General features: G+C 43.5%; 1 protein-coding gene across 1 annotated transcript in view; it reads left to right on the top strand.

Annotated features, from left to right (window-relative positions):
- LOC120860936 (high affinity cAMP-specific and IBMX-insensitive 3',5'-cyclic phosphodiesterase 8B) overlaps window positions 1–23,810 on the top strand; it is a 113,126-nt gene that overhangs the window by 1,647 nt on the left and 87,669 nt on the right. Inside the window, exons 2-5 of the mRNA XM_040236645.1 lie at window positions 11,599–11,789; window positions 15,475–15,534; window positions 18,024–18,081; window positions 22,695–22,783. Coding sequence (XP_040092579.1) covers window positions 11,599–11,789; window positions 15,475–15,534; window positions 18,024–18,081; window positions 22,695–22,783 — 398 coding nt within the window. The remainder of the gene's footprint in view (window positions 1–11,598; window positions 11,790–15,474; window positions 15,535–18,023; window positions 18,082–22,694; window positions 22,784–23,810) is intronic.

The following is a 23,810-nucleotide window of genomic DNA, read 5'->3' as shown; positions in this document are numbered from 1 at the left end:
ATTACAGATACTTTATAAACTCTATTTTTTCCCTTTGCCCTTCTCTCTCTTCCTTAAAAGTAACCACTATTTAGAGATTGATTATGATAGGTATTTGTGTATTTCTTCTGCATATCTATGTATCCATTAACACTTTGTTTTGAATAACTTAAATTTTATTTGAAATTATCGTGCAGTAGTCATCATTTTGAATTTTTTTTTTCATCATTTAGTGTGATACCTAAGAATCTATCACCTAATCTAAGGTAACAAAGATTTACTCCTTTGTTTTCTTCCAAGAGTTTTGTAGTTTTACGAGTTAGCTCTATGATCCATTTTGACTTAATTTTTGTATATGGTGTGAGGTAAGGCTTCATTCTTTTGCATATGGATGTCTGGTTGTGCAGCAGCATTTGTTAAAAAGAATGTTCCTTCCACCATGGAGTTGTCTTGGTACCTTTTCCTAAAATCATATGGCTTTAATTGTGAAGGTTTATTTCTGGATTCTCAAGTCTGTTTCATTGATAATATGTCTGTACACACTGCCTTGATTCCTGTAGCTTTGCAGTGTGAATCCCCTTTCTTATTTTTTAAGATTGTTTTTGCTGAGTCCCTTGCATCCTCATACCATTTTCAAGACCAACTTGTTAATTTGGGGAGAGGAGGACCAGCTGGGATTTTGATAGTGATTGCAATAAATCTGTAGATCAGTTTGGGGACTATTGCTATATTAACCATTTTGTCTTCTAATCCATTAATATGTTTTTCCATTTATTTAGATTTTCTTTAATTTTTTCATCACTGTCATGTAGTTTTTAGTGAATGTGTTTCCTATTTTTGTTACATTTATTCCTGAAATATTTTATTTACTCGGTACTATGGCAAATGGAATTGTTTCCTTACTTTCATTTTGGGTTGCTCATTGTTAATGTATAGAAACAAAATTTATTTTTGTATGTTGATCTTGTACCTTGCAATCTTGCTGAGCTTATTAGCTTTTATATTTTTGTGAAATTTTTTTAAGATTTTCTATATACAAAATCACATCATTACTACTTTCTTCCCAATCTGAATGCCTTTTACTTTATTTGCCTAATGTCCTCTTGAACCTTCAAAACAAGTGTATTTATCTTTATAAAATATATCCAGATCTGTGTTTAGTTTTATAAGATATATCCAGATCTTTTCTTAAAGCTCTACCATTTTGCACTCCTATAAGCAATGTGAGTTCTGATTACTCCAAATCCTTGGTAATATATGTCTCAGTCTTCTAATTTCAGCTCATCTACTAGGTGAGTAGCACTGACTTATGGTAACATAATTTGCATTTCTCCATGACTAATACTGTTGGGCCAATTCTTAATTTGCTGCTTGGCCATTTGAAAAATCTTCTATGAATGTTTAGTTAAGTCTTCGGCTCCTTTTTAGTTGGGTTGAGTTTTTAAAAATTACTGCATTGTGGGAATTCTTTACATATTCTTGTCCAAGTCCTCTGTCAGATTTTGAGAATATTTTCTTCTAAACCATGGCTCTTGTCTTCATTTTCATAAATTTGGATTTTGAACAAAAATATTAGTTTTGATGTAGTCTAATTTCTCACTCCTTTTACGGTTCTGTGTTCTGAGAATCTTTAATCCCAGGTTGAAGATTACTTGTTTTCTTCTGGAAACTTTGTTGTTAAATTTTAATTTAGATCTATAACTCAAGTTCCCTTTTAGGTATGGTGTAGTAAAGAGGTTAAGGCTCCTTCCCTCTCCATACCGGGTGGTGGTGGTGGTTTAGTCGCTAAGTCACGTCCAACTCTTGGGACCTCATGGACTGTAGCCCTGCAGGCTCCTCTGTCCAGGGGGTTCTCCAGGCAAGAATACTGGAGTGAGTAGCCATTTCCTCCTCCAGGGGATCTTCCCAACCCAGGGATCAAACCTGGGTCTCCTGTATTGCAGACAGATTCTTTACCACTGAGCCACCGGGGAAGCCCCATTATTCTAGCTCTCTTTGTGGAAATGACTATTCCTTGCTCCACTGAATTATCACTTGATGCCTTTGTTACTGATTCTTTTGATACTTGTTGCAACTTGTTTGGCAGCCAGTAAGTAATGTAGCCAGTTATTAAATTTTCCACACAAAACTTTTAAGAAGATATATTCCTGTTTCTGGAAGACAGGCTTCTATATCTGTGAAATTAATTCACCTTTATTAATGATGCTATTCAGACCACTTCTATCTTAACTTTTTGTGTTGTGTCAGTTTCTATTGTAATGGATATGTCAGTAGCCTCAATATTTTTTAAAATATTTTCTGATGTTTCGAATCTGCCATGTTAATCTGTATCCAAGTTCTAGATTTGTGTATGTTCTTGGTAACTGATGCTTTTATATATTGTCCCTCTTTAAATTTCTACCTTAATTTATATTTTATTTGTTGGTAATATGGTTGGACCAGCTTTCTTTAGTTAATATTTTCCTGATATATCTTTTTCTATCTTTTCACTATCAGTTTTATTTATAACTTTATGTTAAATATCCCTCCTATACGGAAGACATAGTTTTATTTTTCTAAAACCTATTCTGATAAACTAATAAGTAAGTTTAATCTGGTTATCTTGAGTGTGATTACTGATATAATTAGTCTTCTTTTGTATTTTCTATTTTATTACCCTTTTCCTCTTGTTTCTACTCTTTGTTAAAATGGTTTGCAAAATTACCTTTTTACTTTCTCTGTTTTGGAAGGCTTAAGTTAGGCTCCTACTTTAGTGATTTACCTTAAATTATTTTTAATATGTTTGCTTAGCAGGCAAATTTTGTAACAAAGTCTCAAGTATACTATATTTCTGTCCTCTGAAGTATGATGTAGTCCTTTGCAGTATTTAAATATTCTATAATAGCCTCAGTTGTCTGTAATTTTGGACTTTCATTTGGTATGTTAAAGCATAATAAAACATTTTAAATTTGTGCTCATAAGCTATGAAATATAGTAGCTAAAAAAAATTAATGCCACGAATCCATCAGCCAGCATAAGAGGTGGGATGGTTCCAGTGGTACCATGTACCTGCCTGATTCCTGTCCCCTGAGTTTGGGTCCTGTGACAGCAGCTAAAAGTAGTCAAGAGTCCCTCTCTGAATGAGGGGCGGAATAATTAAGAAAACTCTTTTTTAAAAAATAAGCTCAACTTAGAACCAAGGATGCTTTTACTCCTGGGTCTCATTCAAGCGTAATTTTAGGCACTGATCCAACCAGTTCAAGTCCATACACTCAAGACTCCACAGCAGGTGTTGTCGGGAGGAAAGGAGCCACAGGTTGACCCCTGACCGCCCAGGGACTCTGGCTGGTTTTTTAATTGTCTTTTACATTCTCACTGGAAGGGCAGTGATATCTAATCAAGTGTTCTTGTGCTTCTGATGCTGTCATTGCAACCGTCTTTGAAAGGGCCTAGAATCTTAGTTTTTACATTTTATTTCTTGGAGAAAAAAAATACCTGCTATGTAATTTCACTGCCTTGCTGAAAATGTTAACTGTGTCAGCCGGAGCCCGTAGAACTTGGGAGGAACTTACTTGACTGGCATATTCCAGGATGTGGTTGCTTTGGAGGGTGCGTTTCTGAGGTTACTGGGGGGAATTTGCTCCCATGTGGTGGCCAGGCAGTGTGACGTGGGCTGGTGGAGCACTGTTGGGGTGGAGTGGGCGGATGTGCCTTGCAGAGTTGTAGAGGACAGCTCTCCTGGGTGAGTGCCTGTGACTCACGGCAGGGCATGTTTTCCAGTCTTAGCAAAAAAGAAAAGTAGGGGGAATATTATGAGGCAATAGATTTTTATCAACATGATGCCATCTGGAAACCAAGAGGCCCTTCCTTCGTCAATGCCTGGAGCGTATTCACTTTCCAGTGTGTGGAATTATTTCTTCTTAGACTGCTGCCGCCCCCACCCCTCAGACTGAGCCTTCCAGCTGGCCTTGGAAACAGATCCTGACTGCTGTGACCTGAGCATTCTCCCAGCAAGACAGCAGTTTCCTTTAAAACTTATACTTCCATATTGTGAGGACATGGATTTTATTTTTCCCCCCGGAACCGTTATATATTGGAGACTTTATCTGGCAATCCTTTGGCCTTGTGGGAAGCTGGTCTTGACACATTAAGTGATGGGGTGATGGAAATGTTCAGCTTCAATAACTCCCTGTGGTCAGCGTCTTCTCTCCTGTCTGTCCTGATTGCTGGCACCAGGAGTATCCTCTACCCAGCCAGTTTCATGGAACCACAGAGTTGTTAGGGATTTTAGTTGTTAGGGTCCAGCATTTTAGGGGTAAAAACAGAGCATGTTACTTATGATTATACAAGCTTGAGGCTCAGGTCAACCACAGTTCAGATCTTGTTAGGTGATGACTTGGGTGTGTCTCTTAACCATTCCATACCTCAGTTCCCACATCTGTAAGTGGGGATGATGCCCACCTCCAAAGAAAGATTTGTGAAAGGGTTACTAAATGAGGTAGTCTATTTAAAGTCCTTTCAGTATCATGGCTGGCCCTTAAATTCTCATCAAACTATAGCTACTTGAAAAAGCCCTCACTTTGCATAGTGCCAGTATACACAAATTTCAGAGTTTAGTCAACATCAGATAACCAAAAAGATGTATTAAACAAGGTATATGAGCATCACTTTCCTAGGGATATTTAAGGAAAGCTCCCAAACTGTTTTCTCCAAATGAATCGACCCCACCTGTGATAACATTGGCCACTTGTTCAGTGACCACTTTTACACGTGGTCTACTCTTAGGAGCTCCTTGTTCCCTGGCTTTTGCTTAAAGCCAAACCAAGTGTTCTGAAAATTAGATGTTTAATTGTGGACATTGACAATCCATTTGGAGACATGTAGGCATATCCTTTCTAGAAAGAACACTAATAATGATGAACATGTACACTGTCTTCAAGTTAAGGAAAAAGAGTTTTCTTCTTCATCTTTTTCATGATTATATCGTTTCATTCTCATTTAACTGTCAAAGACAGCTTATTGCTGTCCTCAGAAAGATAGTTTTTCGGACCTTCTTGATAAAACATGTCAAAGGAATGGTTATAATACCTCCAACACAGCCCAGGGACATCAGAAAGATCACTGAAGGAGGAGCTGGGGATTATGGGTCCAGTTCTGCGACTGCTTTGCCCAGGGAAGTTGCTGCCCTCACCATGGATGATGGTGGGTCACCCCCAGAGTCCCTTCCTGTCCTGAAAACTCCTGAGAGTCATATTCCCTGTTCCTGTCATTGCCTCTAAGACATCCCCCAGGTCATCTGTTGTCTGGCTGCTACCCCTCTGCAACCTCTTACACCAGACCCCCGCACTTATTCTCTGGACCCTGCCCTGTGTTATCCATTACTTCATCAATCGGGCTTGGGTTGAAAGATGATTTAAACTTCGCAATTCCAAAAAATGTAGGTAGAAATTGAGGGAGGCCCAGCCTGACATTTTGAGGTTTTCATTGCTACATTTGAAAAGCCATACCCCAGTGGCACAGCAGATAAAAAAATCGGCCTGCAGTGCAGGAGACACAAGAGACGTAGGTTCAGTCCCAGGGTTAGGAAGATCCCCTGGAGGAAGGCATGGCAACCCACTTCAGTGTTCTTGCCTGGAGAATCCCCATGGATAAAGGAGCCTGGCGGGGTACAGTCCATGGGGTCACAAAGAGTCAGACATCACTGAGCGATTGAGGACGCAGCACACACAAGCAACCTTCACTTTGCACAGTTTCAGTATACACAGACTAGGTTTAACTAACGCCTGGTCACAAAGATTGCAGTCACATTGGTGTTTGAACTGTGATAATTGCATCAAGTTGCTACAAACTTTTCTGATAGTTCTTCAGTCCACAAGTCATTACATAAATTACAAACGTGCAGCATGATCAGAGACAGATGTGCAGCCTGGACAGTGCCAATCTCAAGGCTTGTTTCACAGTCTCTGTTAAAGCAAAGTGTGCCCCTTTATTTCTCTGTGATAACCTACGTGACATTACACAAAAGCTGATGATTGAAAGAGGAAGTTAGCCACCCAGAATGAAAGCATAGTAAAGAAATGGAAGGTGATAATGCTAGAAGTGAAACGGCAGGGTAAATGGAGTTAGAGGAGAAAGCTGGCTGGCAGGGCTCACACTGCTGCCAGTGAGATATTCCAGGGTGTAGCCAGGGGAAGTTAGTCTCAGCGCAAGTTTATAGAGCTAAGTGAAGAAAGTGGTTGTGATGAAAAGGATGAAATATCACAGATGAAGTGATGCCAACAGGAAACTGCACATCATTAAAGGAACTCTGGGACATTTCATGACATTGAAAGTACAGAGGATAAAATGTTGGCAGTTTATCCAGACGTAGGAGTTTATAATTCACCAAGGCATAAAGAGGCTCATATAGTTTATACAGCGGGAAGAAGGCGAGCAAACTACTCAGTAAGCTGGAGAAACTTCAGAGTCTCAGTTTCTAGTGTTTCAAAGAAAGTGCACTGGATAGGTGTTAGTTTTACATTTTTCATTTCCCTGGACACTTATAACCAATGGTAAAGTTTTTGTATGTTTTGACAAAATTTCTGAATGTCATAGAACAGTAGTTGTGACCATTTTTCATTCAGTTTGCTTCGCATGGCCGTTTGTATGGTCTGGCGCTACCATGCAGAGTGGGTACTGCCTGTGTATGTGTTCCGATCCTGGACAAAACCCAAGTTGGCCAAGACCTGCTCCAGAGGAAGGCGTTTCCTCGTTGTCCCAGGCTTCACCACAGGGCCGCTTTTAGTCTTCTCTTCTGCTGGGTTTGCAATAGCGCATGAGGTTGGTGTAACAAAACTGCTTCCTTCTCCCCGTTCTGCTGTGTGTGGACTCCTTCCCTGGAGGCCCTGCCCATGCTCTGGCTTTGGTCGCTGGCTAGCTGTGCATCCCTCATGCTTATCTGCTTACCTGAACGTGGCCCCTGCCTGGGCCTGGGGGTGGACACTGGACTCTGGTTGTCTCTGTCAGCTTCTTACTCCCAGTTCTTATATCTTATGCGAGAGATCAACAAAAGTATTCTTCAGAGGAATGTTCCACATACTATTTAGAGCAGGTGAGAGTGAGTTTACTTTTACTCTATAAATAAAAAGCAATATGCTTTTTTTTATTTTCATTTTTTGGCCACACTGTGCAGCGTGTGGGATCTTAGTTCCCTGATCAGGGATTGAACCTGGGCCCTCTGCATTGGAAAGGCAGAGGACCGCCAGGAAGTCCCAAGTTTGGCTATATGCTTTCGTTAGTTATTTTGTAAAAATCATTTTAATCATAAAAATCATTTAATAATCAGCCCTTTAAAAATCACTTTAAGGGATTTGCCTCAATGAATGGTCGGTAAACATTTACACTTTGACATGTTTAACAAGAAACTAAATACTGATACATAAAATGATAAGTTTGAAGAGGGACTATATCACATAAGGTTTTTAGGGGTTGCTGTCTTTGGTTTGGAGTAACAGTTGCCTTTCACAAAATAGTAAATGAATAAGAAATATATTAGTGTATTTTTTTTCCCCAGAATCCAAGGAAGAGTTGAAAGCCATGGTTTAGAAGGGGTGGCAGTGAGCCATTTCTGAGTATTTTGACAGAAGGAATTTGAGGTTCTTCCTTCAATCTCTCTATATTAATGGCCCATGGGTCCTAATTCTCAGCCTCTGTGTCTCTCTGTTCAAATTTCAAATTCCCAAAAACAACATTATTAGCCCAGCTGTGGCCTAGGAGATAGGGGCAGAGAGTATAACTTTGGTTACTTGGGTATGCTGTCTTCCTAGAGAAAATAGAATTTTCCAAATAGGCAGACCTTAACAACAATGTCATGGCTATAGTACTTTAAAATATATATATATATATATTTTTTTTAATTGCCATAGATTTTCACTTTGCTTAGGAATTGAATCATCGAAAAGTACTTTCTGAATTAATCTTTTATAAATGGAAAGATTTTGAATAGCACCTAGAGAGATGTTTCTAGTGAGTACTTTTATAAGTATTCTTGTTTCAGTGTGTAGACTTTAGTTTTTAATCAGGCAGGGTGAAGCCAACAGAGCAGGAGCTACTGTCATTGAAACAGAGTTTATTCCTCACAGTTCCTGGGAGGAGGAGGCAGGCCACACGGGACCACAGAGGGAAGCACAGAGGCCGGCTGGAGGCAGGGAGCATGAGGGCCAAAGCGTGGGCAGGGGCTGTGGTTATGCTCTCTATGCGAAGCGGTGAGGCAGGGATGGCAGGGTAGACAGGTTTGACTGGCTGAATCACTCATGAGACATGTTGGGCAGAAGGACTGTCCCTAGTTGCCTGGTACCTGGCCCTGGAGTGACTTAGGACAGGTGGATAGTGGTCCAGAGGGTTAGCGAGTGGTAGAGGTGGTAGGAGCTGACTCTGGATTGGTTTGCATATGGAAAATGCATTCCTAGGCAAGTCCGTGTCTTTCTCTAGGCATCGGAGAATTGGCTAGCCCTCAGGGGCATCTCTCCAGAGTCAGCAAGGCTCCAGACATCAAAGCACTAGAAATGCAGAAGCTAACCTGGCTGAGTCTATGCACTCCCAATGGGGGTGGGGGGGGGCTCAGGTTTGACCCCTGGTCAGGGAACTAGATCCCACCTGCCAGAGCTAAGAGTTCACATGCCGCCACTTAAGATCCTGAGTGCCGCAACTAAGACCCAACACAGCCAAATAAATAAAAAAAATTAAGGCGTGATTAATACAAGTCCCTACATGTTCAGTTGGTTTGTAAGTTTCCATGTGAAATCCAGCATAACTTCCCGAAGTGGCTACAAGGCATTACACAACGGAGCCCTCTGCTGTGACCTCTGCTTCCTGTCCCTCTCTCTTGCCCTCCCCTCTGGCACACTGGCTTCCTTGCAGTTCTTGAATGCATCAGCCATGCATCCCACTGAAGGGACCATGGGTCTGAACAGACCAGTGGGTCTGTTCCCTCCTTGTGGGATGATTTATCTTTAGTGGTCATTTTGACTTTTCCATTTTCTTTGGGCATCTGCTCATACGTCACTTCCTCAGTGAGGCTTACCCTAAGCACCCTACTTAATACTGCTCCCAGCAGCCTCTACTGTTTCACTTAGCACTTTCAGCATTCCATATTATTTGTTAAATTATGCCTGTTGTTTGAGGTCAAGAGGTCATACTTATTTTGTTAGCATACTCTAAGCAATAAGAAATCATGTCTACACATAGTAGGTGCTCAAGAATATTTGAATAATGACATTATTTTTCCAAAAGTGGAGCACTCCAGTCTTTTAAGGACACATAAGACATCAGAGATTAGTACCTGTATCAGTGGCCAATATGGGAATACAGTTAGGGTCTTACTGCATTAGTCAAATGTTGTTGTTTAGTTACTAAGTCATGTTCGACTCTTTTGCAACCCTGTAGACTATAGACCGTCAGTCTCCTCTGTCCATGAGATTTCCCAGGCAAGAATATTGGAGTGGGTAGCCATTTCCTTCTCTGGGGAATCTTCCTGACCCAGGGGTCAAACTCATGTCTCCTGCATTGCGGGTGGACTCTTTACCACTGAGCCACCAGGGAAGCATTAGTCAAATATTGAGGCATAAATGTATAAAGGAAATATAAAGTGTTGAGATTCTTGCTTAGCAATCATTATTCAGCCAGACAGATGGGACAAGAGGTTCTGTCACCTTCCCTGACGTTTAGCCTTTGCATATTGAATTTCTCATGCTAATACCACAGCTACACCAAGTTAAAGGCTGGTGACTTTTTGTACAAACCAATTTATTCTACCTGATTTTTTTCACTGTAGCTCCATTGTTAATAGTTCCATTTGAAGGCTTTCTTTTCACTATCAAGATCCGGAAGGCTGCGTCCCTCGCTTCCCTTGGAAGAGCTGCCTCCCGCTTCTTTCCAGGGGTAGGTCTGTAGCGAAGGTTCTGGGGGATAGCCTGGCCTGAGGACTGACAGACCCTTGCCCACAGTGAGCTATGAAGAAGAGTAGCTGCCTCATGTGTTACTGGCATGTGATTTCAAGCCATGTGCTAAAAGAAAATATCAAAATCATGCTGAAAAACATGATTTCTCTTCTGGAATCATGGTATTTGAGTAAACAGGAAATGATTCAAGCAGTGTAGAACAACTGACATTTATGATGCATTCAGATGTTAAATGATAAAGGATTATTGGAGAGGCTTAGGTAAAAAGAGTTTTGTTTTTTTCCTTTAATAGATGCATACAGGTGAAATATGTGGGATTTGCTGTAAACTAATACAAGAGTTGGAACGTGGGTAGGGAAAGCATTGAGGTCAATTGGCCAGGAGTTGCTTACTGCTGAAACTGGGTGATGGGTCCATGAGAGTCATCATACTGTTACTTTTGTTATTCTGTATATTGTCATTTTCAGTTAGTGAAGGATTTTTTAAAATGTAGTGGTAATTATTGACCAATTTGTCTTCTTTCTGATTTTAAGTGAAACACATTCACCCTTTCATCATGAAGATTGGTATTGACTATGGGCTTAAAGGACCAGAAACTTCCCTTCTGTTCGTAATTGTTTAAATGAGAACTGAATGGTGAAGAATGTTAAATGCTTATCAGTATCCTGAGAATATTAATATACGTACTTATCAGTATCCTGAGAATATTAATGCTTATCAGTATCCTGAGAATATTAATATACGTACTTCTTATTTGGTCTGTTGCCGTGACATAGTCTTACTCCAGTTGACAGTAAAAGCCCTCTGGCGTTTTACAGAAACCCTGTGCACAGTCATGCGGTCACTCAGGTACCAGGTGCTGCCCGGCAGAGGGTCACAGCAGGAGCAAGTCAGGCAGGTCTTCCCTGCCCCAAACTCAATTCTAGTCGGGAAGAGAGGCTGTAAACAAACAAATGAACAAGCTCAGGTGCTGGTGTAGCCATCTCTGGCATTGTGGCCCCCAGGGGATCTGGGTTCCAGCGCCCAGGGAATGATGAGGACACGTGGGTGGTGGTAAGCACTGCCGTCTTCTTTCCAGGGAGTGGGGCTGCACTTTCCCGTGAAGCAAAAAAGAGCCCTGCTTCTTCACCTTAGCTCCAGTAGCTTCACATTTCATGATTGTTCTTTCCAGATTCAGCAAGTGCTGGGTGTTGCAACTAGATTTTGAGGATGTTTTGAGTTCCCATCCTTTTTGCGTCTGGATAAAGATTTACATGCTAAGTTCGGAGAGGCGGCCTCTAGGTACCTCAGGCAAACCCCAACTGCCCTGACCCCAAATACATGTACGTGTGAACCACAGGCTAACCTATGTGGATGAGCCTGTTACCATTTTACTGATCAGTCCATTTGAAGACAGAGCCACTTAGGAAATCATAAATGGGTAGCAACCAGCAACAGTGGTGGAGCTTGTCTTCTGTGCTCACTCAGGCCTCCCAGCTAGCTTACATGGCACTGTTTTTAGCACATCTGATATTGGAGAAGCTGTAGGCTGGAGATGCTCTGCCTCGTTCAGAGACCCCCAGGAACCAGGGGACCAGCTGGGATTTGAACCCAGGTGGCTTCTCTCCAGAGGCTGCACCCTCAACCAGTACCATCTATGTGTGCTTTCAGTCGTCTCTAAGGATGATGACTCCTGTCAAAATCCTCTTTTCTGTTGTTTCAGGTTTTGCTCATCTTTGCAAAGGAAGATAGTCAGAGTGATGGGTTCTGGTGGGCCTGTGACAGAGCCGGTTATAGCTGCAATATTGCTCGGACTCCAGAGTCAGCCCTGGAATGCTTTCTAGATAAACATCATGAGATTATTGTAATCGATCACAGACAGACTCGAAACTTCGATGCAGAAGCAGTATGCAGGTACCATACTTATGTTAATATATTAGCAAATGTCTACCTAACAGCTTAAAATGAAATTCATGTATATATGTCTTTAGTTCCAGCCCAAATGTCTCTAAAGTATGTGTTGATGTTTCTAAGCAGTATATATAGATCTCTACAATGAATGCTATAGCTCCTCCTATGGCCTTTTCTATTTTCCCACATTTGCGTTCCAAAGAATTTAGAGGTGTGAGCTGGGCTCCTCTGAAAACTTTAGGGCATTTTTTCCCCTTGAGTGTTGTTCATGTTGCACTAAAAAAAAAAAAATGAGGTTCACACAGTTCTTATTACACAGATATGGTTTGGATTTAAACCAGATATTTTAATCCTAATTATTCTGTCCCAAAATGAACATCAGAAATGTGTGAAATAGACCATTTCTGCCTGCCTGACAACAGATGGGTGGATTTTGCAGCAGTCGGGGAGGAAAGGCAGCCACTTTTCAGCAGCAGAAGAATCTCCCAAGGATCCAAAGCCCCTGCTTGTTTACAGAAATGCTTGCACTCTGGGGAGGAAACGCTTGACTGTTCATAAATAAATACAGTCATCAGAGTTAGCTCTGGATGAACCCGTCCATTTGGCACAAGTGGAATGCTTTGAAGCTCAGTGGGAAGAGGTCACTAATTAAATGCTAGACCAGGACAGACTCTAGTTACAGACAGAATGGGAATTGTCTTGAATATTAGCAAGTGAAATGAAAGGCAAGGAAATGGCTTCTTAGACCTGTTGGTACCCTGACAAGAAATGAGTGCATTTAAGAGAAGTTTCTCCTCATAGGCATCACCTTGCTATTCTTTGACCATTTTCAGTTTCCCAAAGAAGAAACTTTCTTAAGGAACCTGTTTTAAAATGTCTTACAGGTCTCAAATAATCCTATCTTCCTGCATAGAAACATTTGCCTGTTTAACTCTATAATAAAGTATATCACAAAATATTTGGGTATTTTTAGTATTAAGGGAAGAAAGAGTTGTTCAGCCATGTCCAACTCTTTGTGACCCCATGGACTTTAGCTTGGCAGGCTCCTCAGTCCATGGAATTCTCCAGGCAAGAATACTGGAGTGGGTTGCCATTCTCTTCTGCAGGGAATCTTCCTGATTCAGGGATCAAACTCGGGTTTCCTGCATTGCAGGCAGACTCTCTACTGTCTGAATTACCAGGGAAGCCACCAGGGAAGTATTAAGAAATAGATATGTACATGTGTGGATATATATGTATGTTGTGTCTGTAAAATGATTGTCAGGCTAGAACTTGATCTCCACTTATGGTTACACGATTTTTTAGTAGAAATAGCACAATCCTTTGTACATATATAGAATGATATAAGTCAGTCTTCAGCTATAAAAAGAAGAAATGAATAGGAAGAATTCTTTTAATTCAGGCAAAGGCCCAATTTAGTAGATAAACTTTATAATCTTCCTTGAATATACAGGAAGGTGGTTTTGTTTCCTGTTGAGGGAACTTTTTGTCTTAGCTGCACAGAAAAACACTGAAGCATCTGTGCAGTTCGAAAGCCAGGTTACGTCTCTGCTGGTGCGTTTCCAGTTACTGCTCATGTTGATGGAGAGATTCCTGAACGCTGGATTGTGAGCACGTCCTCCCTAAAATGAGAGAAGATGCGTTCCCAGCAGATGTGCGTTATTCATTGTCATCAGCGGTCCAGGACCCCTGGCTTTTGAGCTGGACTGGACCTTAGTGTGCTTCTTTGGACCTCGGCCTCACCAGTCCCCGGATCCCCTTTAGTCCTCTCAAGCAGAAAGAGGTCCAGATCCCTTTGGCCACACCTGTTCCTTCTTTGGAGGAATGAGAGAGAAGAGATCAGTGGCAGGAAGGGACTCAAAACACAGAAACCAGTCTCAAAAGAAGCTGAGTGAGCGTGAGCTCCAGCTCAGTTATAACATGTTTCCTCTTGCCTAAGCCCCACCCCTTAGAATGCAGCCCAACAGACACCCAGACACCTTGAGGGGGTGGAAGAGGCTGAAGGAAAGTGAGGAGTGCGCAGCAGCTCCCTGGAGATGAGCGTACACCTCTGAGATGCTGTCCATTTTTTTCATTAGGTGCTTCTGGTATTTCTGCTGAGAATTCAGTAGGAGACTCCTAAGTAGGAGATAAGCGTAGTTTCACATGACCAATCCGTGTTAGGGACAGGGGCTTCCCAGGTGGCGCTAGTGGTAAAGAACCTGCCTGCCAGTGCAGGAGATGGAAGAGATGTGGTTTTGATCCCTGTGTCGAGAAGATCCCTGGAGGAGGGCATAGCAACCCACTCCAGTATTCTTGCTAGGAGAATTCCATGGACAGAGGAGCCTAGAGGGCTACAGTCCATGTGGCCGCAACGTTGGACACAACTGAAGCAGCATAGCACGCACGCACAGGAAGTAATCTGCTGTCCACAGTGAGTTCAGGCCTCTCTTCAAAGGAGTTCATTCAAATACCATTTATCCACAAGGGGACCTGTACTTCCCAGAAAGACAGCAGCTGGCCATTGTCTTGAGCCTTCTCCTCACATGGAGTGAGGTCTCAAGGAACAGACCATGGGAAGGTACATTTTTAGAGGAAGGTGAGGACATTTAGTCACAAGGGTAAAGCGGTATGAGCTGGCTGTCCCTGGGGGAGCATTGGTGCAAACACATTAAAATGGAGAGGAGCAGAAATGCCAGGAGCTAGAAAGAAACAACTATAAGCGGCTTCACTGATTCCTCAGGAGCAGCCTTGAGCTTTCACTTCTCAGAGCGGATGGTTCCCTTGTGAGGGATCTCGAAATAAGGAGAGGCCAGACCATGGGGATGGATCAAAACAGACATGCTTATTTGTATGAAGGTTCCAGTATCTGGCCCTTTCTTAAGAATTCATCAGACTCATGACCCCTGACCAGGGGTCTAAACCAGAATCTACACTGTAGCATAGCACAGCTTCCAGGAAGATTCTTGGACTTCAGAATTCTTCTGTATTTTAACCCTGTTAAGTTCCTAGGGAATAAACAAATGATAGACAGGTGGTCATGGTACGACAAGACATCATTATAGTGACAGGTACTGCATCGATCGTTTCTCAGCCCCAGTTGATGACTCAGCTGCTTAAAGTATTTGAACAAAAATAACAGTACAACCAAAAAATTGGAGTGGTTCTTTATACAATGATTAAAAGACCTTCACCTGCACCTGTGTATCCAGCTGCCAGCAATCCTTCTTTTAAGATCAACTTTCTATCTATTATTTCTATCAACTATCTATTATTTTAAAAGAAAAACAGGTCCAACTTAATTAGCTCCCCAAGCACAAACTGATAACTAGAGAATTGTTGGACTGCCAGTTTTCTTGCAGAGTGGAATTTCAATCAGAAAACATGAAATTTAAGTGGAATTTGCCAGTTTTTGAAGTGGAACATTGGCAGATCTGATCTACTGGAGAATTGCCCGGGAATTTCTTTTAGATGTGTGTGGGGGGTGTTTTTTTTTTTGTTTGTTCTTTGGGTTTTTTTTTTTTTTTAGTAAAACAAAGATTGTCCTGATCCATAAGAGCATCTTCCTTTGCTGTCTTCCACGTGTTTTCAGACTCCTTCTTTGGAGGGACGTTTGATTTTCTTCCGTTTTCCCTGTGAAGAAGTCCCACAGTCAGGCACCGGAACGAGGCCACATCGCCGGGTCTGACATGGCGCTTTCTCATTGCAGGTCAATCCGAGCCACGAACCCCTCGGAGCACGCAGTGATCCTCGCCGTGGTCTCACAAACGTAAGCTCACCCCCAGCCCCCCTGCTGGGAGCACCGCTGTTGCTCCTGAAACCTTCTCTGACATAACACGTTCTCGGAGCTAGCGAAGCTGGGGGGAGGTCTTTGGCCTGACACCAGCAACCTTCGATCTCACTTGCAATTTCCCTTTTTTTGCAAGTTTCTAGAAGTATGTAGGCCTTTCTCTTTATCCTCTCTGATTTCTGTTAGCACCTCAAAAAAAGAATGGTTACTCACTGTATGCTAGAAATGGGTGGAAAATCTCAGGAGGAGGAGGTCTGAAGAGAATGTTGTTCCAGCTTACCTTTTTTCTTTTCAGAAAAGAGATAGGGAAACGCTTGTTTTTCCACTTAGGAAAAAATAAATTATACCATGAGAACTGGCACCAAAGCCCCTGCCAGAAAAGGAATGTGCAGGCTCTATTAGGACTGTTATGTGGCTAGAAGCAGGACGAAAGGATGAATGCCAGTGCTGGAAGGGAAAAGGGTGCTTGAGCTGTAGGTCGGAGACTGTGGAATGAGAAACCCCTGTGCTGCGTGGAGGACATGGCCCACACTTGGAATGAGAGGCCAGGAAGGAGAAAAGCTGCGTGTACAGCTAGCATGATGAGAGCCTTTGCCGGTACCAAAATGTGTCCTAGCCACTAATGGCCATCACTAGCTTTGGAGAGCATAAGGCCTTAATCTGAGCCCGGGACTGACTGGACTTGGCCCTGTTCTGAGAGTTGGGACAGATTTTGCCCTGGAGGAGCTCACAGGCCAGCAGCTCAGAGTATCAGTCTCCCTCAGACAGGCCCCACCCAGGGGGAGATTGAAAATATCCATTCCAAGGCCATATTGGGACAGTAAGAAATCCTGGCCTCCAAGTCTTGCCCTAAACAAAGACTCCTCCTGACCTGTGACGCCTTGAGTGTCTTGTTAGGAGCTGTGTCTCTTCACTTTGACACCTACCACAGGGTCTGAGCCAAGGAACGTAAAGAAACTGTCCCACTGGCCTCAGCATCTTGCCATCCTAGTGGTGACAGGATCTCAAGGGAAAGAGTGAGGGGACTAGCCTTCTTCAGCCTCCTTGCTTATATTTTATCTTCTGGGGACTGGGAACTCTTAACAGGGTCTTAGAGCCTTGACATGGGTACCAGACCACACAGCATTTGCCCAAGCCTGGCTGGCTGATTCCATGGGCCCAAAAACAAAACATTCATCTTTTTTCCTGCTCATATAGCAAAAATGTGTACTTGTCCTTGACAAGTAGTGGTTTGTTGTGTCTCGTTATGAGTTTTCACTTTTTTCCCTGTTTTTAAAAATATTTCATTTATAGAGGAAGTTAATGATGCTTCCCAGGTGGCGGGTAGTGGTAAAGAACCCACCTGCCAGTGCAGGAGACATAAGAAACGTGGGTTCGGTCCCTGGGTCAGGAAGAGTCCCCTGGAGGAGGAAATGGCAACCGACTCCAGTATTCTTGGCTGGGAAATCCCATGGACAGAGGAGCCTGGCAGGTTCTAGTCCATGGGGTCACAAAGGGTCGAACATGACTGAAGGAACTCGGCACACACGGTGATAAAATCAATGCTGCTTGTGCCAGCCGGCTTATGAAGTATGACACGATTCATACCTCTGGAGCCCATTTGGTGCCCCTACTTATTGATTGACCAGACAGGGTAGAACCTTGAGCTCCTGAAGAGGGAGGCAGAAGAGCTTTTCCCTGTCAGGTGGGATTCAGCCACAGGTGACGAGGCAGACATGCCCTGGGATTTCTGGGCAGGCAGAGCTGTCTGCTTCTCTGGCCAATCCCTAGCGTCCCGTTTTTCACCCCCATTTCTATGGCGCATGCTCCATGTTACTTGCAGGCTGTCTTGGGGGTACCCTCTCTTATAAAGATGGCAGCAGAGCTTCAGGACGACTTCACGATCAGCTGACCCCATCCCCACCTTGTACTTAAACTGCAGCTCTGAGACCTGGAGGCAGGCTCGATGCAGGAAGCCGCCCCTTGAAATGAGAGCCAGTGAGTTTTGTCTCCTTCCCTCTGACTTGGCTCTCCTCTCCTGTTGGCTCTGGGGCGCTGCAGCCTCTGATGCCAGTTGTCCTCCTGAGAGTTGGACCCAGCTAGGTCTAGGGTGGGGGCGTCATGCTTCCGGAATGTCTGGGGGTGTCAAAGGGCACAGTGCTCTACGGGGCAAGTGTTGCACATTATGTCGTCCCTCGATGCGCTGCTCCTGTACACTTGCTCCAACTCTGAGGGAGCCTCTTGTGCGTACCTGTGCTACAGTTCTCACCCACACTGTTGGAGTTCCCGCTACCGTCTCTGCTCTTTTTGCATCCAAAGGCAGATGTGGGAGTCTCGCTTCCTGCAAGACAGGTGCTGCTGCAGGCGTGTGCTGGCCAGGAAGCCACTCTTGGAGCCAGCTCCCTGCTTCCTCCACATTGTCTCTGCATTTCAGTGTGAGGAGCCCTGGTTGTATCTGTTGAGTGATCACGTTTTCTGCTCTGTGGCAGATCCGGCAACTATGAAGAGGCCTCTGTGCTCCCCCTTCTGCACGCGGGCTTCAACCGGGTACGTAAAGGATGACCTGGCACCTCCCGCAGGTGTGGCTGTGCGTCTTGTCGCAGACATTCGGCCCCAGGACTGGGAGGGAAAACTGTTCTCATGGGGGGTGACAAGTGTCTGATGGCCAGGCTTTTTCCCTTTTTCTCTCATAACTTCATTTATCTTAGCAACGGATATGTAATAGCTAAAAATCTGTCTTATGATATCAGGTTAAAATTCCATAGTCCCAAAGTAACCCCACTTAAACCAGTTAGCATATGAGTATGGGATTATCAGTAGTCCCTAGATCAGTGCACAGGGTTCCGTGGTCTTCAGGGCCCAGCCAGAGCTTACACCTCAGACACAGGCCCTTGATTCCAACAGCATCTGAGAAACTCCTGGTTGAAACCATACTTGTCAGCAAAGAAGAATTCTGAGTGATGGCTCCGTGAGTAACCCTGATACTCAGTTTGAAGATGAAGACTGCTTACTCAAGGAAACTTAACAAGCTCAAGGAAACTTAACAAGCTCCAGAGGCTTACTAGTAGCTCAGGGTAGGGGCAGTCTGAAGGCTTGATTGGAGGTGAGGCCTTGTGCATACAAATGGAAGGCCACATGATGGAATCAGTCTGAGAGAGAAGAAAAAGGGGTGGAGAAAGAGCATCAAAATATGGCTGCTTAAAGGGAATATATCTCATAAGATTAAGGTATTACAGATCCTTACAGAGAAATTGTGGAGGACCTCACTTTATACACAACTTGATTTTTTTTTTTTTTTAATAACAAGCATCTATTTCTTCTATTAGAAAATAAAAGATTACCCTTTGGAAAAAAAAAATAGAGTAGAGATCCACAGCTGACTTAGGCAGCTTGTGAGCTGCTGCTTTAAACCAAAAACAACAGCAAAGAAAAATTCTGTGACAACTACATGAATAACACTGATGCTCAACTAGAAGATTAAGATTGATTAAGGAGACTCACCACCAAACTAGGTAACTAGGTTTACCTGGCTTCTTGGAGTCCCGTGATCGGGGTAATCTGAATCTGAGTGGGATGCATCCTTTTCCTGCAAAAATAGGAGACTGCCAGAGCCTTGTGAATTATGAGAGGTCCTGTGGGTAGCAACTGGTGTTTCACCCTCCTAGGTTCAAAAAAAAGAATCCCTCCTTCGTTGTCAATCCCAGAGAAGCAGAAATTGCCCATGGGATGCCATTCTTTTGGGCTTCAGTGTGCTTCCGTGGGGGAGTAAGAGTGCTGTGTAAAACATCGAAGGGGGTGCCACGGTTCCCACGTGACAGGGTTGAGCGGTTCTGGTCAGCCCCATCTCTCACCCCTGACACCTGCCTCCTGTCCGTCATCACACCTTCAAAGGCTGGCACTCACTTCTGGACGCTCTTCTTGTGTGCCGCTCTATCTTAATGAGACGGTGCTTCTGAGCTTCCAAATGGAGAGTTGCACAAGGAAAGTCATCTAAGAAGTCATGTTGTGGGAACACCTTTACTTACTCATTTTCTGAGAAATGACGGGTGTTCATAAATCTGCTGTGGAACGTTGACCACCTCTGCACCCCAGCCCACCTCTGCCCTTCACATCTGAGGCAGGCCGTCTCAGAATATGAGTGTGGAGGTCCTCTCCATTGCCCAGGAGCAGGTTGGGGAAGGCGCGACACACCATGGGTACAGCAATGAGCCCCGATTGCCGTGTGTGCTGTTGAGGGTCCCTTTGAATTCAGCTTTTTTTTTTTAGGTTTATTTATTTATTATTATTATTATTTTTTTTTAGTTTACAATATGGTATTCATTTTGCCATACATCAACATGAATCCGCCATGGGTGTACACGTTTTTCCAATCCTGAACCCCCTTCCATTCAGCTTTTAGTTCACTGATCCCGCTTCCAACCAGCTGGTGTGGAGACTGATGGTGTTTGGAGTGGTGCGTCTTGCCTGGAGGGCTGAGATTGCCCGTCTACTCAGAAAAGCTCAGGAGAAACATCTGTCCGCTTTGGGTGCAAATGCTACTGAGTAAATTTAAGAGGGATGATACAGTTGTTCCTTTTTTATTCTTTTCGTAACCTGTCTGTGCTGCTCTGGAAGGTTTCACTTCTCTATCTGGATATAGTACTACTTTCTGCAGGCAGCCATGGTGAATGAAGCCCTTTGTGAAAGCATGAAAGACAGTAACCTTCGGGGCCACCTGGTATTCTTTAGTCCTGGGCCTGATCAAGGCCATTTGCCAGCCAGGTCAGGGTGCCCCCAAATAGTTGAGGCTCTTTCCCAGAGAAGCACACCACACCTTCCAGGTTTTCCATCCCGAGTTTTCATGGCACAGAATCGGCTGAGGCTGCTCTCCAGGTGGCCGGTCTCCTTTTTTGGGGCAAAATCTTGTCTCTGGCAACTTTCTACCCAAGCACCCTTCCAAATATGCCAGCTATTCTTCTTGCCTTCCGTGAAGTTGTTTCCCACCTCTGAGTTATCTTGCTTATGTTAAATCATCTGCTGAAACTCAGCTCTGTGTTACTAGCTAGTTGGCTTCCTTCAGTCGATGGGTCTTGAATGGGGATCCAGGAACACATTGCACCATCAGGTATCCTGCAGCAGCTCTGCCCGAAGCCTCGGTAGCTCTGTGTGAGCGAGTTGCCAGCTGCGTGGCGCTTGGTCTACTCTGAGCCTTTTAGAAAGAGCGTCTCAGCAGAGGGCCATTGCAGCTGGTGTTTGTATCAACCTTTGTGTACCACTTTTTCTACTTGGAATGACGTTGACATGACATCATTCCAAGTGGAATCATTCCAAGGGACATCATTACGAGTTCATTCAGCAGGTGTTCAGGGAGCACGGGCTCTGTGTGAGGCAGTGGGCTTGGCGTGTCAAGGATACAGTGATCAGACAGTTCCTCCCTGCAGAGGTGTCTTATGGAGGAAGAAGTGGGGAACTAAGACTTACTATTTGTCAGACTCCATTCTAGGTGATTGACCTGATCCTCATCTACAGATGAGAGGTTTGGTATTTTCTCTGTTTTTGTGGAAGAGGAAACAGACTCAAAATGACTAGCTTGCAGAGCTCATACTCAGAACAAGTCAAGATGCAAATCTATGGTGTGTAACTGCCAACTCCTTGCCTGGTCTATCAGAGTCATATTTCCCAAACTGTTTCAAGGAATGCTAGTGGCCCAAAGCTCTTACGAGGTGTCCATGACAAAAGGCTGCTGTGGTCAAGTAAGTGTGAAAAATCAGTGAAGACTCTGCTGCTCCTCCTCCTGTCCTGAGAACGTACAGTGTCTGTTGGCAGTATCACACCCGAGAGTGTAGAAAAATCCCGTGCTAAAGACATATGCCTACATTTCTGGAAGCAGGGCCCAGGAATCTGCATTTTAACCAAACACCCACGGTATTCTTAGCGTGTTGAAGTTTGAGGAGCACTGTTCTTGGTTCACTCAGTTTATTTCAGATTTTTGCATTAACTAACTATAGTCTTAAAATTCCCCAAAGATTTTCCTACTGCCTTTAGTCTATAAAACACTCACTGAGTGTCACTTACATGCAAACAAAGCACTCCAGTGTTTAGAAACTGTCACCCACCGGAAGGCTGACCTTTACCACACTGAAAGTTCTAAGGAGACCGAAAGGAAAATAAGAATCATAAAAAATTACTACTTGGCTATGAAAGTGAAAATATAACATCATTTTATATTTTATATGTATAAGCATATGTATATGATTATACATATATATCCATATACACGGAGATATGATTAAAGTCTAAGATAAATAAACCAAAATTAATGATATCTCCAGCCTTATGATATAACCAGTGATTTGGAGATTTTTCTACATTTTATACACTTTAAAATTAATGTTATTAAAAAGAAATGTAACTTTATCTCATCCTTTTCAAGAACTCATTTTATGATGATCTTTTTTTGTGCCGTATGAAGCGTCATCTGACACTCCTCAGAGCTTGGATACAGACTGACACGTAATCTCCAGCTGCCCAGAAGCTCAACCAAAACTTCACCATGTTTGACTTTGCTTTGCAAGTAGAAAGTGTTTCCCTCCGTGTGTCTTCATGGTTCCCCTTCTGTTCTTAGCCCTTCCCAGCTTCTTCCTGGGATAGTGGGACCAGAGGCACAGGGAGAGTCGGGGGGCTTTGCCGGTTGTGTGTGCACACGCGCATGTGTGTGAAAGAGACAGACACGGGAGAGGGAGCAGTTGTGAGGCCCTCAAATGAGGAAGGAAGCAAAGACCTTCCCTTCAGTCCAGGAGACATCACTCCCAATGCACACGGTGAAGGCGTCCAGGCTCAGGTTTCAGAAGACTTCCCTTCGTGCAGCAGCAGCCCAGATGCTTCAGTAATTAGCTAAGGCTGAGGAGGTGTTCTAACCCTTGCATGTTTATTTTCCTGTGAATGTTCATAATGAACTTTTCCCCACCTTTGTCATAGTTAACTGTACAATATTATCTGCTTTCTTGTATACATTTAAACAGGCATTTCAAACACCCTGACAGCTGTTTTATTTCATCTCACCTTACTTACTAGTTGTCTTATATAGCAAAGTTACCTGAGGTTGGAAAAACAAGCCTTTTTTTAACTATTTAAGAAGTAATTGTATTTGTCTTATGTATTATCTTTGCTTTTTCCCCCAGAGATTTATGGAGAACAGCAGCATAATCGCTTGCTACAATGAACTGATTCAAATAGAACATGGGGAAGTTCTCTCACAGTTCAAATTAAGGTATGTAGCAAAATAGGATGAACATGAGGTTCACCGTTCTGTGGCCAAGCTTGTCTATCCTCAGGCTTGAGGGTCACAGTAGAACCCCAGAGATTCTGAAGCTATTGAACAAGTGATGGTAGCTGCTAAAAGAGAGAGTCTAAACTGGGAGCCCTTTGGTATAATGAAATAAATTGGAAGCGTTTCTTCTTTTGACAGTATTTTCCACTATTTACAGCAGTTTTAAAATTATACCCTAGGAAAAGTACTGTTTAACTTCTGTACAATTATATGGAGATTAAGAATAGCCTTTGAGGATTAGTACTTAGTACTTGCAACATTTATGAATTCTTACTTGAATTGGTATAGATGCACCCAGGGGTATCTTTTATGCTAACTACAGTAATTGTTACCTATTTGTGATAGCACTTGCCTGAGGCCTGCTTGTGGCCTCAGTATGCATGAGGTATCTCCAAGAGCGTTTTGAGTCTCTGTGTGCATATCTGGTGCTCGTAGCTTCTCTGGTGCTCACTTCTGAGATAAATGGATTCTCTCGCTGTCTGGGTGGCAGGATGCTCTGCTTCTGGGGCTTCTTGAAACAGCTGAGTTCTAGCTCATGCCTGCTTTTGCTCAGGCTCTGCTCTGGCACACTCTCAGGACCCTGATTTCTTCAACCTGTCCCTATGAGCAGAGACAGCAGGGGAAAGAAGAGGCTCAGGGCAGCTTGCAGCCCCTGGGAGGCCAGTCTCAAGGGGCTGCAGGCTACAGGATGCCAGAAGGGCCCTGGCTCCTCTCTCCGGCAGACTGAGGGGTCACCTGGCTTTCAGTGTGTGCGTGCATGCTAAGTTGCTTCAGTCATGTCCAACTCTGTGTAGCCATATGGACTGTAGCCTGCCAGGCTTTCAGACTCAGCGAAAAATAAATAAGATAGCATCTCTTTGAAATGGCTCTATTTCTTACCTTGATTACTGAATTTGCTTTCAAAGAGAACAAAACCCTTTCTAAACAACTTTTCTGGGCCATCCTCTGTCCCTTGAAAGAAAAATGG

The sequence above is a fragment of the Oryx dammah genome, unplaced genomic scaffold (genome assembly GCF_014754425.2).
Source record: "Oryx dammah isolate SB20612 unplaced genomic scaffold, SCBI_Odam_1.1 HiC_scaffold_11210, whole genome shotgun sequence".
In the NCBI taxonomy this organism is placed as follows: domain Eukaryota; kingdom Metazoa; phylum Chordata; class Mammalia; order Artiodactyla; family Bovidae; genus Oryx; species Oryx dammah.
This window is presented reverse-complemented; position numbering and strand designations above follow the sequence as displayed.